This window comes from Taudactylus pleione, unplaced genomic scaffold (genome assembly GCF_031769625.1).
Source record: "Taudactylus pleione unplaced genomic scaffold, aTauple2 ptg000408l, whole genome shotgun sequence".
Classification (NCBI taxonomy): Eukaryota; Metazoa; Chordata; class Amphibia; order Anura; family Myobatrachidae; genus Taudactylus; species Taudactylus pleione.
In genome coordinates this window covers 8,580,946-8,596,035 of record NW_028284810.1, presented here as the reverse complement: position 1 = coordinate 8,596,035, position 15,090 = coordinate 8,580,946, and the positions used below count along the sequence as shown (strand labels likewise).

The 15,090-nt window shown below is 42.4% G+C and overlaps 1 protein-coding gene across 4 annotated transcripts in view; it reads right to left on the bottom strand.

Moving 5' to 3' along the window:
- STOX2 (storkhead box 2) overlaps positions 1–15,090 on the bottom strand; it is a 308,412-nt gene that overhangs the window by 45,755 nt on the left and 247,567 nt on the right. For all 4 annotated transcript variants that reach the window (XM_088446974.1, XM_088446976.1, XM_088446977.1 and 1 more), the window contains exon 2: positions 11,545–11,697. In XM_088446974.1, coding sequence (XP_088303100.1) covers positions 11,545–11,697 — 153 coding nt within the window. The remainder of the gene's footprint in view (positions 1–11,544; positions 11,698–15,090) is intronic.

Here is a 15,090-nt window from a genome sequence, read left to right as displayed (position 1 = left end):
TTGAAAAGGTGAGCCAGCTTGTTTGAAGTAACATGCCAATGCAATAAAAGAGAATTGAAGATTAAGATGGATTCCTGAGCAAGGTTTCTTGTTTTTCGTCCCCAGCTGTTCCCGGGTCTGTATTTGGGAAGAGACTGTGATATCTCATCAGGTACAAAAGTAATATGTTCCCTCTTCCTTTTCTAAACTAAAGGTGAGATTTTATTTTATTTTTTAAATGAAGCTGCTAGAAAATTATTTCTTTGAAGGTTTCTTTCACTAGTTTAACTATTCTGCAACCTCTGTAGGAATGTAGCCTGTGATTCAATCCATCTAATTAAATGTAATACAAGCCCAGTAGTAAAGGGGGAAAAAAAAGGCATGTCACTGCTAGGGCAGCGCGATTTTAGATTTTACTGCTACGCATATTTCAGCTCCCAAGGATTGGTGTGCAAGCTAGGCAATATATCTGTCTAGTATGGTTTGTTATTCCTTCCTTCCCCAGACTTATTAGCCCTTCTGCTTGGCTAACCGCAGTCTATAATATCATATACCCCTTAGGGACAACTTAGGGCTAAGTGTTATGGAACACCTGTTCCACGGGACATCATGTGAACATTTCTAACATACAGAAGTTCTTTTTTTATTAAAGAAACGATCATGGCCATATCATTTCATAGGTGCAGAAATACAATTGTATACTGATAGTGTGCAGGTTAATATATGCATAGTATAAATGTGTAAGCCTCTTCTAGCTGATTTGTAATACAATGAAACAATTGGACAGATCATGAAACCTTCATCCGGGACCTATGTGCTGCTTCTGTATGAATGTCAAACGCAGACATGAAGAAAAAAAGGGGCTAGTTTCCCTGGCGCGCAAGTTGATTTTGCTAAGTGGATAAGTAACAAAATTTTACTTTTATTAACATTGTTAAAATATGTGATGGTAACACTGGAGAGTAGCAAAGTATTTCAAAACCAATAGGATACAGCAATAGTAGAACAAAAGTGAAAATAACATTTATAAATAGCAATGTTAATAAACATTAGTAATATGAACTTGTACACCAGTAAATGTACTCCTTTTTTCTCTGTGTCTCAGATTGATTGCAAATGTAGGTAGTAGGTGTTACCTCTCACTGGGCCAGATGTACTAAGCTCTGAAAAGTGATTAACTGGAGAGTGATAAACCACCAGCCAATCAGCTCCCAACTGTCATTTTTCAAACACATCCTGTAACATGACAGTTGGGAGCTGAGTGGCTGGTCAGTTATCACTCTCCAGTTTGTCACTTTTCAGAGCTTAGTACATCTCTGACTTTCAATTTGATTGTCTAATACGGGCCATACACAGTGCGATAAAGCAGCCGATCCGACGGATTGGTACGATTTGGCTGATAGTCGCACCGTATATGGGCCTGATGTCAGACTGAGCGCGCAACCGTGGGGTCGTACATTGCACCATCTGATCTTACTGCAGGATCAGTCGATGCGATGTGCGATCCCATGCAGCACTATGCGGGTAGGGGAGGGGGGAGCCAGTATATTGTACGGTCGGCCATCCGATCGCACCATGTGTGGGGACTGCCCGATATGTCGGATGTCGAATCCCCCGTCGCATTGCATGGTGCCATTGCACAGTGTATGTCCCGCTTAACACTGATGGAAATATAGTGGAAATTCTATATAATCTATCATAATAAATGTCTAAGTGGCTGGGGTGATCTTTGGGTCCATTCCCTCACTCCCATGGGTCAGTTCCACTTCTTTTATTCTCCCTACATTTTTTTCTGCCTTTTAAAAAAAAAAAAAAAAAGAAAAAAAGATCAGCTAATGATTCACTAAATGTAGTTTTGTGTGGCGTTACAGAAATTATACTAGAACACAGAGTTAGAATACTAGAACACAGCATTAGAATACTAGAACACAGCGTTAGAATACTAGAGCACAGCGTTAGAATACTAGAACACAGAGTTAGAATACTAGAACACAGCGTTAGAATACTAGAACACAGAGTTAGAATACTAGAACACAGAGTTAGAATACTAGAACACAGCGTTAGAATACTAGAACACAGCGTTAGAATACTAGAACACAGCGTTAGACCTGCTGTATTCAGCTCACAGCTCATACTGATCCACTTCTCTCTCCTTATTTCACACACAGCAAGTCTGTTGAATCTCCCCATCTGTGACAACATAAATGGCAATGGCCTCAGACAACAAAGCTTTCTGGTCGGCAATAGTAGGAAATTGTAGTGCATCGCTGGTCCCTTCAAACCACTGGGATAATTGTATGTTCAAGGGCAATGTCAGAACCCATAAAAGGGACAATGTTGGCTACCTGTCTCCTGCATCGAAATGTAAACTATAAATTCTCTATTCTTTTTCTTATTCTACCAAACTACAACAGGATTGTGCCCAGTTTGTGGCGATCTTGTATTTAAATATACGTAAAAAAACCCTTATTTTCTATTTTCCGTTTCAATAAGACATGAGCAATGCTAGCCAGGGCCGGATTTCCCACAAGGCATCATGATGTCACGAGGACCCGCTTACACTGTGGCGCCGCTGTCTGCATTGTCACAGAGTAACTGTGCATAAGAGGGAGGAGGAGGTTCACCGGGTTCTCTGACCAGCCCCATCCAGCTCCAGCCCACCTCTAGCACAGCAGCCTCTGCCACTGACTGCCAGGCTTGCAGCTTGCCACCAGCAGCATGCATCGGTGGCACCCAGTGAGGAGCAGAGGGACAGGCCAAGGCAGAGTCTGGCTGAGTGAGACAGTGACCAAGGATCCAGATCTCAGGGAATCACAGCAGCCAGTCAGGTAGGGTCAAGTGCTGTGCTATTCTCAACTACTCTAATATAGATTGAATTATGTAGGATTTATTTTTTATGGTAGATGGGGTCTGGGAAGTGGACAGGACTGCCTTATATTACAAGCATATAGTAATATACATTATGATGATCATGATATTATTAGTACATCAATCCAGAATGATGGTATTTTCATGTTAGGTGCTTGTAATATACTATACTATAATGCAGTCCTGTCGACTCCCCATCTACCAATAAAAAAATAAATCCTATAGGGCCCCATTTACAAACGAAGGGAAATACCAGCGTGAATTTTCGTTTAGTATCACTGAGATACAATACTTACCCCTCCGGCGAGGTCCCGCGAAGTCCAGCGGAATCCTCGTCCTTGACAAGGTCCTCTGCTGGGCTGCTGGCAGCCTAACGCTGCCAGCGACGGGGCTCCAGGGTCATGCGCATGTACATGACAGGGAGACTCGGCAGTGCCTGGAAGGCTTCGTTGAAGCCAGAAAGGAACCGCCGTGTCTCCATTGCCGGCAATGGGGCCCGCATCGCTCTCGCTACCTTTTAGATGGCGAGAGTGATGCTGTACAAACAGCGGTAATCTAAGATTACTGCTGTATACTAAATACAGCAAGATGGTATAACCCCTTTAGCGAGCGTTAAAGGGCTTATGTGATGTATTTAATGGATAATGAGGAGTATAACCTTAGGGTATTAGGTTTAGTTTGGGTTATGGCATTAGGGATAAGGTACTAGGGTTGGTGTATCAGTTTGGGTTAGGGTATTAGGGTCAGGTTAAATGTTTGAGTTGGGGTATTAGGGATGGTGTAGGGTTTAGCGGTTAGGGTATTAGGGTTAGAGGTTATGGTTAGGGTCAGGTTTGAGTTTAGGGTTGAGTTAGGGTCAGCATTAGGGTAGGGATGCTTTGCATGAATCAGGAATGCAAATAAAGTGCTTTGGGTTGTTTGAGGGAGGGGGGCCCCAAACTGGTATCTTGCCTAGGGCCCCATGAGGTCTAAATCCGGTCTGATGCTAGCATAAGCTAAACATTTATATAAAACCAACAAGGGTACAGGAATAGCTTTACAGAAAATCACCCAGAAAAAACAATACAGCTTACTTCCCAAAAATTATTCTTATACAAACAACCTCAACCAACTATCGTATGGAAAATAAATGTGGTTCTCTATGTACTCCATACCATACTGGCTCTATTTCTCACTCCCCAGCCTTGAGATGGTAGCTTACACTGCAATTGTACTCAAATGTGGCTTACATTTTATATGGAAAATATGTGTCACGGCCAGTGACTATGATTAGATGTATCAAATATACACAACATCTGTTGTCCGCTAATGTTCATGTAACAATACAAAAGAATTGTGTGCCGTCTCGCAGCTATGGCATCATACTTAAGCTGGAATTCAATGCTCTAGTGCAGTGGTGTCAAATTCGGACCATCCAGCTGCAGTGGAACTACACATCCCAGCATGCACTGTCACAATTTTGCTATTAGGGCATGCTAAAACTGTGGCAGGGCATGCTGGGATGTGTAGTCCACTGCAGCTGGATGGCGTGAGTTTGACATCACTGCTCTAGTGCCTTGTTTTTAGCTCTATTTGCATAAAAAATAAATATGACGTGTCACGTACCTGGCACTTTCATGGTCAATGTTAGTACTTAAATATATCAAACAAATTGCAGCAGCCAGGGCAGGGCAGGGCAGGGGATTTGTCTCAGGTGTGTGTGCAGTTGATTTGGATAGCATTCAACGGGTATGGATAAAAGCTGTGTCACGTCACTCATGGGCAGCATGGACCCTGTCTAGAGGGAGGCTTAACTGCGTAATCCGCAAGCATACGCTCCCATTAGCAAGTACAGAATGCATAAAGCTGGCCTCTGACACTATGACAAATCTTGATTTAGAATTGCACACAACTGGCTGCATTGTGCGCATGGAAATAAAACAAGGATCGTTGCACTCATCTCTGTGGCTGCATTCACCCCATCCATTTACTTGTGAAAGTAGCTGTCATCACTATAAATGCGCAATAGTGCCAGTCCTGTAGGTGGTGCTAGAGATCAGTCCGAAATCAGATGGATCTTTGTATACAAACAACTCTGCATATCACACAGTTCCACCTTCACACCCACAACACAACATCAGAATACTTACACTTACTGTGAATGGCCAGTTGCACCCATTATAATACAAGTGGAGACTCGGAATTGCCCATAGTTGCGTTTGCTCTGTTCAGATGCATGCACAAACATCGCAAGATCCATACACAAAACAGACTTGGTGCAACTCTAAATCAGCCCCATAGTGCTGTTCATCTCCTTTCTTTTTATTTATGATAATTATGGGTGATTGCAGAGGCGGCCCTAGGTATAGACAAACTAAGCAAATGCCTAGGGGCATCCAAGCCCACCTAGGGCCGGTGGAGGTTTGGTGCAGGCTCCGCCGGGGCACCTGCTGCTGGCTGGGCAGAGACCCTGGCAGCTGCTACTGCCGCTGCGCAGTGTCCACAATCAGACCTCGGGCCTGGCAGCAGCAAACAGTGAGTGGGCAGCGACGGAACTGTTGGTGGCAGTTTTTTGCGGGGGTGGAGCACCTGGACAGCGGCCAGTGGTTAGCGCCAGGACGGCTCGGAGGCGTCACACAAACAGAATGTGCTTCTGCGCATGGCAGAGGCTCATTCAGGACTTTAAGTAATGGTTGCAGGAGGGCTGCTGCACCATGGGCCTTTGCAGTGATAGGAGCAGTGAGTCACACCTCATGGCTCTGGGCTCCACCTCCAGCAATCAGCACACACAGCTGCGGCCTGCCAGCCTGAGACAGGAAAAGTGGGTACGCCGCCTGCGGCTTGCTGAACCTTGAGTCAGACAGCTCTGCAGGCTTTGCTCAAGTAAAGCAAGTTTGGAACTGGGAGAGGGCCGGGGTGCTGTGGTACTCACTGCTGGGAGAGGGGTGCTCTGCTGGGATAGGGGTGGTGGGTGCTGATACCGTGCTGTGCTGGGATAGGGGGGTTCTGTGCTGGGTGAGGGCCCCTTCTGTGAGGCAACACCCCTTCCAGGTCCCACGGGGAAGGGGGCACCACCCAAAATCTTGCCTAGGGCACTAATTTGGCTAGGGCCAGCTCTGGGTGATTGACAACCTCCTTTGAACAGCGGCCACCCAATCATCACATAGTATTTTTACCAAGATGCAATATTGCACCTTCTAGCTGGATATATCCCGAAATATAAGTGAGTACCCTTCTGTTTAGAAAAGCTGCATTAATTGTGCAGTAACTATTTGTACCCTGACAGTGCAGACATGACATAATGACAACATCAGCAGCACTGCCAGCCTTTTACTTTTAATAGGGATGTAGTTATGTTGTCGATAATCACAAAGTCCACAGTCAAAAGGTCGAATGTCAATGTCTACATGGCTAAATGTCACCACCTGCAAAATGTTAAATCAGCTAAAATATTAATAATAAAAATTGCAAGGTTGGGATTAGGGTTAAAATTGGGTGGTAGGCTACCAGTCCACATTCTGACAGTGCTGACAATGGGGGGAATTTAATTCAGCACGAGTACCCAGGATGAATGCCCGGGACTACTCAATTGCCTTCATCCCGTCTATTGCTCGGGGCTTATTTGCGGTAAACTGCATTTCCTGTCTTAAGTGCCATGTGCGATGTGGTCACCCACGTGTTGCTGCCCTAAGGCGCTAGTTAGTGTGGATTTCTGCCAGTCGTGGAATTACAACGCAGGCAAATGAATAACTCTGGGCACTTATCCCGGGTGCTTAACAAACTTGCACTGAATTGAATTTCCCCATTGTGGTTGTCAACATTTTAAAAATATCTAGATTTTCCCTGTCGACATTATGGAGTTTATATATAATGACAGTCCACAATGTGATTGTCAACAAAACATACCTTTTAATACACTGGTTATTGAGAAATCATTTTACATTTGTATTACTACAGTGTTTGAGGCAGTTTCTTATTGGCAAGACAAATGATTGGTAAAAAGATGCAGTACTTTAATTGTTAATTTTCATTGCTAAAATTAGTTAACAACATAGGGGTGCAAAAGCAGGCCCCCCCAAAAAAACAAAAAAATAAACTAAAGCGTACATAGATGTTTAATGATTAGTGGTTTGTTAATGATTCATGATGTACAGACTTATTATCATGACCACTAAAAACCTCAAGTCAAAACATCTAAACACATAAGGACAAGAGCACAACACTGTAGCAAACTTTGAGAACACTGACATTGCTATTGTCTGTATTCACAGCTGTCATAGTAGTTTAAAGGGTGTCCGGACTATAGATCTACATTAAAAAAACAGGTGTCGACAATGTCTATATAGACACCAGAAGTTAGACAGACAATAGGTCGACAGGTAAAAAAAAAAAAGGTCGACAGGGACAATAGGTTGACACACTAAATGTCAACATGTACAATCTGTCTACAGGGTCAAAATGTCGACACACTAAATGTCTACACACAAATGTTCAACACTTATTTTTTTCAGGTTTAGGCACTTACTGGAGGGTTAGGGTTAGGTACTAGAAGGGACGGTTAGTCAGGCACCTACCTTAGGGCTAGGCACGATGGGAAGGGTTAGGGTAAAGATTAGGGTTAGAAAAAAGAATAATAATAGTGTGTCGACCATTTTCATGTCAACCTTTTAAACCTGTCGATCATTTGTACTTGTTGACCTTCTTCCATATCGACCTTTAGTGTGTAGACCTTTTGTCCCAGTCGACCTATTGTGTTTCTAACATCTGGTGACTATTTAGACATTGTCTACCTTTTTCATGTAAATCTATTAAACCAAACCCGTTTAAAGAGCAGCCCTCCGTCCACAAAGCTCCAGCGCTGGATATCTGCTGTAAGGTGCATACGCACGTAAAGATTTTCTGTCCAAACAGCCAACTATTTGATTGGTTGGAATGAAAATCTGGTAAGATATGAAAGCAAATGACAATCAGCAATTTGCTCCCAAATGCCGGAAAATGGACAAAAACTGTTGTTTGAACAAATTGTTTAGATCAAACATTTAAAAAACTTGTCTGACGACCATTTTCATCTGTTTTCTGGCATTTAGGAGCAAATTGCTGATCATCAGTTACTCCCATACATTACCAGATTTTCATTCCAACCAATCAACTAGTTGGATGGTTGGACAGAAAATCTTTACGTGTGTACCCAGCTTTAGTCTCATTCACATTATCGCAAGGAAGAAAGATATGGGAACTGCTATATTTTTCTTAAACATTTTATTAACTGAATATTATTTATTTCTCAAACTATTGACACAGATCAAACAACAGTATTATTATCTTACACTGAAAACCTAAAAAAAAAACAAGTGCAATCGTATCTGATCTGATTTTTCTCGGAAACACAACAGCTATTTATGGCCAGCAATCGTGGAGCCACTCAGAGGAGGAAAAGAAACATTGTATTCACTGACTCACAGTACTCAGGGGCAAATACACTGAATGCAGGAGAACAGCTTACCAGACTGGAAGGAGACAACAAGCACTGCATGCAGCAGGGCTGAAGAAATCCTAGGAGCAATGCACCTAAAATATTACTGCTGGCAGCTAGTTTTATAAAGTCTTTTATAGAAGACCCTGAGACTCCGTAAGAGACAGATATATAATAAACACACAAATTGTAATTTAGATACTAATCACTTCTCACAAGTTGAGGTCTATAAACATCAACCTGAAGACTTCTCCCCAGCATGACCTCTGTAATGATCATGCTAAAAATGGCAAAAGTGCATAGCCACGTGCACCCCCACTGGTAGCCTCACCCCTTCCCCACTGTCAATGGCCATGAATTTGACTCTGCAACATAATATAATATTTATACACACACATACACAACATATATATCTATGCGAGACATCACGTATTGACATGGGCCAGAGGTGCAAGGGCTGAAGTTGCTATGAGGCCCAGAGCTGGAGGGGGCCCATTTTTTTCACCATTGGGTGGTACATAGGGGCCCTTACAAACTTTTGCTATAGGACCTTGAAATACCTAGTTACCTCCCTGCGTATTGAGATATATATCTCAACATGTGATGTCTATCAACAACATGCACTGTCAGTAAATGATACTGGACTAGAAGCATGCCTGTATATGGCATCCCCTGCATGGCAAAAGATCGATGATGAACTGGATCAAATAGAAGCTGCCAAAATAGTATCTAATCTTAGATCCCCGTTATCATTTGCTCTTCTGGGGGCCTATTTATTAAGCCTTTTCTATGCAGTTCTTCATAATTTTATCTATTGTTGCTATGTATTAATAACCTAATGCAGGATATTTCACAGAATCTTCTGCAAAAGGCTGATTGGCAGTCCACAGGAGTTTGCCCCGTTGGTTTACAGACGACGCAAAGTGCTTTATGCTATGGAGGCATTCTCGCAGAAGAGGATCTTACGTTTCCCTGCCCGAAGCCTCCAGATTCTCAAGAGGAGATTTTTCAAAGTGTGAAAAACTCTTCCGATATACCCAAAATGTAACTCACAAGGACAGGGGAAATCTGTACCACTGTACCTGCAAGTTATCTTTAGTGAATAGAGGGAATGGTTTAGTTAAAAATGAAAAAGTCCATCCCAACATGATAATAATCGCGGCACTGCCATAATTATTATTACATAGGCACCTTAGTGCCTAAAATAATTTGATGCTTCAAATATGCTCCTGGTCAAATGATAATCCAGCAGCATGAAAATAGCCATGACCACTGATCTGCAAATCACCTACAGACATTAAAGGGTTAAAAACACATCAAAACATTCTACAATTATATTGTAAAAAAAAAAAAGAACAAATCAATCCATTTCCAGGTTAGCAAATTTCCTGCAACATACTTTCTGAATCATGCAACATTGTAACATCATCATATTCTATTATTTGCATGTTCATGTCCCAAGCATCTTGCCTTCAAGTTCCGCATGCATATATACAACTTGTTTTCCCAAACCATAAACACTATAAACCACTACCATAACATTTATTTTACTGCATATTCTGTAAATCAAAACTGTAATGACTCTCACGCTTTACATAAACCTACATCATGTTACTTAGAGGGTAATTACACCTTATCAATATCACAGTTAAAAATTCACACTGGCCCATGTTCATGTCACTTTTACTAAGGTATCATGGTGGAGCATGTTCATGTCACTTTTACTAAGGTATCATGGTGGCGCATGTTGTTTCACCCCGTATCTCCAGCACAATGCAGATCTTTGTCTGAGAGGTTCTCACTCCCATCGGATGAAGATCTACATCACAGTGTCTCGGGGGTAGTTTTCTTTCCTTAAGTTTAGAACTTGGAAGGAGATATCACAGATCTGTTGGGATTAGGAACAGTCTTATATTTTCACATAGCTTACGATACAATTATGAGTTGTACATTATCTACAGTTTGGACTTAGGAGTCTATATTCATTATCGCTTAATTTATCCAACGGTAGGTGAAAATTAACATTTTCACCTACTTTTTTTTCCATTTACTATAAAGGCAACACATGTAGCAAAGGAGATATCATGGATATCTCCTGCTCATCTTTCAGTCCAACTCTGTCCCGCTGTCCCCATACAATAGCACCAAGCCACGAAAATACTAAAGTTTTGGAGTTTGACAGCGGGAACCTTCGCGATCTTCAGATGGCACGGATTCCCAGACCCCAATCCTTCTCTATGGGAAGGAGTCCTTGGTTGCGAAGAAGAAACCTTTCGGATCCCTCCGACGGAAAGTAGACACTAGGGGCTAATCCAATTATCCGCGAGTCCCCTCACGGCGTAAGTGCGGCTGTATGCTGCACTCTCGCTACAGCCAGACTTGCAGATTTTTGTGCTCAGCCTATAGGGCTTTAAACAAAAATCGATGGCAAGTTGCGGTGCAGTGTCTACGCTGTTGCAATGGCAACTCGCCCCTTCACGGCTAATTGGACTGAGCCCTAGGTGTGCATGTGTACTAACAGTGCCGAGTCAGAATTAACAATTTTAAAAACTAAAGTAATAATAATAATGCAAGAAGATATCCATCTGTGACCAGCAAATAATGTGACCCCTGAGTTGGATGAGGGAGTTTCCTCAAGTGCAAATACATTTTTTTTTACATGCAGGTTAAATACTGACTGCTTTTGCATGTAGCCCACAAACGCTGGACAGCTTTATTTATACCCTGCAAAGTAGATTTGAGTTGGACACATCTCTCTCAAATCTAAATCTCTCTGCACATATTTTATCTGCCCCACCAGCAACATGGTTTGTCAAGATGTACAGTTACTAATTTTGTTTTTTTTTGCTTTGCTCCCAACTTTAAATTATTTATAAATGAGTGGACAATCGACAGCTTTGACTGTTAGATTTAAAACAGTAATACAAATCAGTGGTAAACCATTGTTACTTTGCATTGATTTATACTGCTGTTTTAAAACGATCTGTCAAACCGCTGGTTAGTAAATATACCCCATAGGCTTATTCCCAGGTGATTTTAGAATATATTATTTGATTCAGTGCTGGTCGAAATATGAGGGGACGTAGCATTTCGTCTGACACACGACACCAGGTGAACAATTGCAATGTGTATTTTGGACAGGTGGCAGTATTTGTTATGAAAGGGCTCAATGTCATTGTGTGAAGCACAGCAGGGTGGAGCGAGAGAGGGAGAAAGATGCAGGTGCAGGAAAAGAATGGGTTTACCTGGAAAGCAAGTGGTCAAGTGCTCCATTAGTGCTTCTTGCGTGACAGGTTTTCTAGCAGAGTTCATAGCTGAGATAGCCAAGCAAAGGATTTCCCCAAGAGGAATAAACTGTGACTGGCTGATTGGAGACATACTGATGGGCGACACATCGCCTGCAAAGAAGTAGAAAAGTATTTGTTATATATATGATTTGCAATTATCCACTTAAGGAGAGAAAATACACTTCTGCAGAAAAATGTATGTACTTAAATAATATACATGGTACTAGACATGACATGTGGCAAGTTGGTTCTTTGCTGTAAATACAAATTCATTCTATGTTACATCAGAGTGCTAGCAGGGAGAAATGTGGTTTGGGCTGGAGCAGAGGATTAGAAGACAGTTACAGACACTAGGCGTGGGAATGAGGAATTAGTGTAATATGATTTGTAATTACAATTTAAATATTCCAGTGTTTGCACTCGCACCCTTGTAGAGAGGGGGTAGAGGGGGGGGGGGGGGGCATTTCTAATGCTGAAAATTGGAAATACATTATAATATGCCAACGAAGGGATTTCATCTGTTGCATAGTCTGAAAGGCTGATTTAGACGTGTAAATTGAAAATATCAATTTGTAATCCCAGTACATTGTGTAATATCTGCAAGCAACTTCTATATTTTCAGGAACAAGAAAATATTGGCAACTCTAAATATACAAATGTAATGTGAGAAATCCCATTTCAGCACTCAGTCCATATTTCCATCAACAAGCAGAAGCTGACTCAGCCTTTCTGGAACATAAAATACTACTTTTCCAGGACAGTTCATGAGACCCACCCAGAACACTTTGTAAAAGTCATTTGCTCTTAGAAGCTATTAGACACATAATTAAGGTTATTGTTTTTTTCTTTTCTTTTAAACACAACCTTAGTGACTACTTGCTTGTACCACTGCTGCACTGATGGCACATACAGAGGTTTGGCTCTGCTATCATTGGGTCATGAACAGAACAGAGCCACTCCCAGGTGCTTAAGGACAACCACTTGCAGAACTGTAACTAGACATTTTGGTGCCGTGTGCCAGAAAGCGCACTGGCAGCCCCCCATTTTTTAAACAGGGATACTAGGCTCTTGCCAGAAAAATACATCTTGTGGGGACTGGTGTAGGCTCACAGCACACCACTATTTTCATCACTCCAGAGATGCTGGGCTGTCCCTAGGCTCTCGCCCGCACTCTGTAGACGCCCTCCTTACAGCCATGTACTCTACCGGCCAAAATGGTACAGTGTTGGGGTCTGATTCATGTCTAATGACTCCCACCCCTAATTAGCAAGACCCCTCATCCCTAAGACGGATACCTGTCTAATGACAACCCCCAGCCCAAATGCAGATCCCTGTCTAATGACATCTCACTCAAAATGCAGACCCTTGTCTAATAATTCCCAGCCTTAATGCAGTTCCATATCTAATGACCACCGTCCCCTAATGCAGACCCCTGTCTAGTGACCCCCCCTCCCCTAATGCAGACCACAGTCTAATACACCCCCACCTGTAATGCAGAGCCCTACATTGTGGGTTGGGAGTAATTAGACAGGGTCTGCACATCCCTAATCTGCCTAGTAAGGAACCCCATCATGCTATGCACATACCCCACAACATGAATTCTGACAATATAGTTTTAATATATATATATATATATATATATATATATATTAATAATCCATTCCAAGTGATACACACTTACATAGGTGAGGTCAGGGTCATTAATGCAGTTCTTGTCTGGCAATATAATGCTGCCAGTAAATAATCAATATCATTAGCCAATTACAGACTGCTACGTTTACACAAAGTAAAGCTGCCAATTAGCCTGTTTAATCATGCCTGCAGCCCGTGTGTTCTGCACTATTGTTACTGACTACACCCCACCCCTGGGTGACTGTCACTCACTCACTCACCCGCCTGCGCCAACAGCTGCATTGCAGTCGATAATGCTTAAAATCGGCAAGTAACACACAGACACGATGCATGTGGATGCCTCAGTACACAGCACCATTGTCAGGAGCAGGAATACCTACTAACTAGCAGTGGCTGCAGCACAGTCCAAAATTCAAATAGAGGAACCACACCAACTGCCATCCTCACTGGTACCAACTGCCATCCTCACTGGAATCCTCACTGGCAGTTGGTGTGTTTCCCCTATTTGAATTTTGGGCTGTGCTGCTGACTAGGTTGATGAACAGCTGGCCTTCACTTCGCACATGCGTGAACAGCAGGCCTGGATGCTAATGGCAAACACTTTCAACACTTGCTATGACTTCCTCATGTTTCCCATAAACCAAGGTATGTCTGTGTCACATTTCACTAAATTATGTCACTTACTTTAAAAGTTATACAAAAAACGAGTGAAACACCCTGTACTTGTGGCCACTTGTGCTTGGGTGAGGCGGACCACGGGTGATCACATGAATTTGACTCACAGGTATCTTTACGATACGCATTCCAGAAGGGTTGTCTTATGTTGCAGTGCAGTCCATTCAAAGTTTCCGAAGTCACGATGACAAATACATTTTTGTGCCTGATTATCTATATGCTAGATGTTGGGGTCGATACAATTAGCACCAAGGCGACTCACCCCGCAAGCCATATGCCAGATACCATAGCTCCAAACTCGCTGCTCATTGTTTGCGGATCCCTAGTGTTACGTACAAAAAAGGAGGGCAATGTTGAGGTACAATGGCAACTCACCCCACTTGTGGCTAATTTAACTGACACCTTAAAACTGAAACTGAAACTCAAAATGCAAATGTAGGGGTACAGATGCATTTCTGTAATGGAGTGGAGTTAAACTACCGGATTTACTAACGTTGCAAGTCATGCCATCATGGCCCAGCTACTGCTGCATGATGCTGCAAATTGCATATTGTGCACCTGGGGGTTTGGCTATAATGGTGCAAATTGAGATGCCAAGCCCCATGCGCTTGCCACTCCAGGTCCTAAAAGTAGGCAAGTATGTGCCATGTAAGGTTTCTGAGGATGAAAGTTTGAACTTGATGAACATGTGTCTTTTTGCACACTAAACTGCTATGTATCTGTGATGTAAATAGTACTATGAAATAACACTTCTATTAATCAACAAGATCTCCACTAAGTACAATAAGTTGTGTCTCACTGTAAAGAGGTTTCCACTTTTACTTGCTTTATTTTGCTCACTTTTTCCCACAATAATGTATAGGCATAGGTCCTTCCCGTGGAACTTTTTACACTCAGCAATCATGTAGAAGTCCAGCTGGATTTTACAAGTGAAAAGCTTTTTTTTTTTTTTTTTCAATAACCACTGATTATTTTGCTGTACTTACATTTATAAAGGTTTTTATATCTGTAGTGTTCATTCTAGCACTCTGTTCGGGATGTAGTCAGGAAGCCGACAGTCTAAATGCCGACCGCCGGCTTCCCGACTGTCAAATCCCGGCAAGGTACTAAAGACAGGCGTCGAAATCTCGACGCCTGTAATTAGACCTATGCCGGAAGACCGATGCCCAGCATACGGAATGAAGGTAAGCCGGGCGC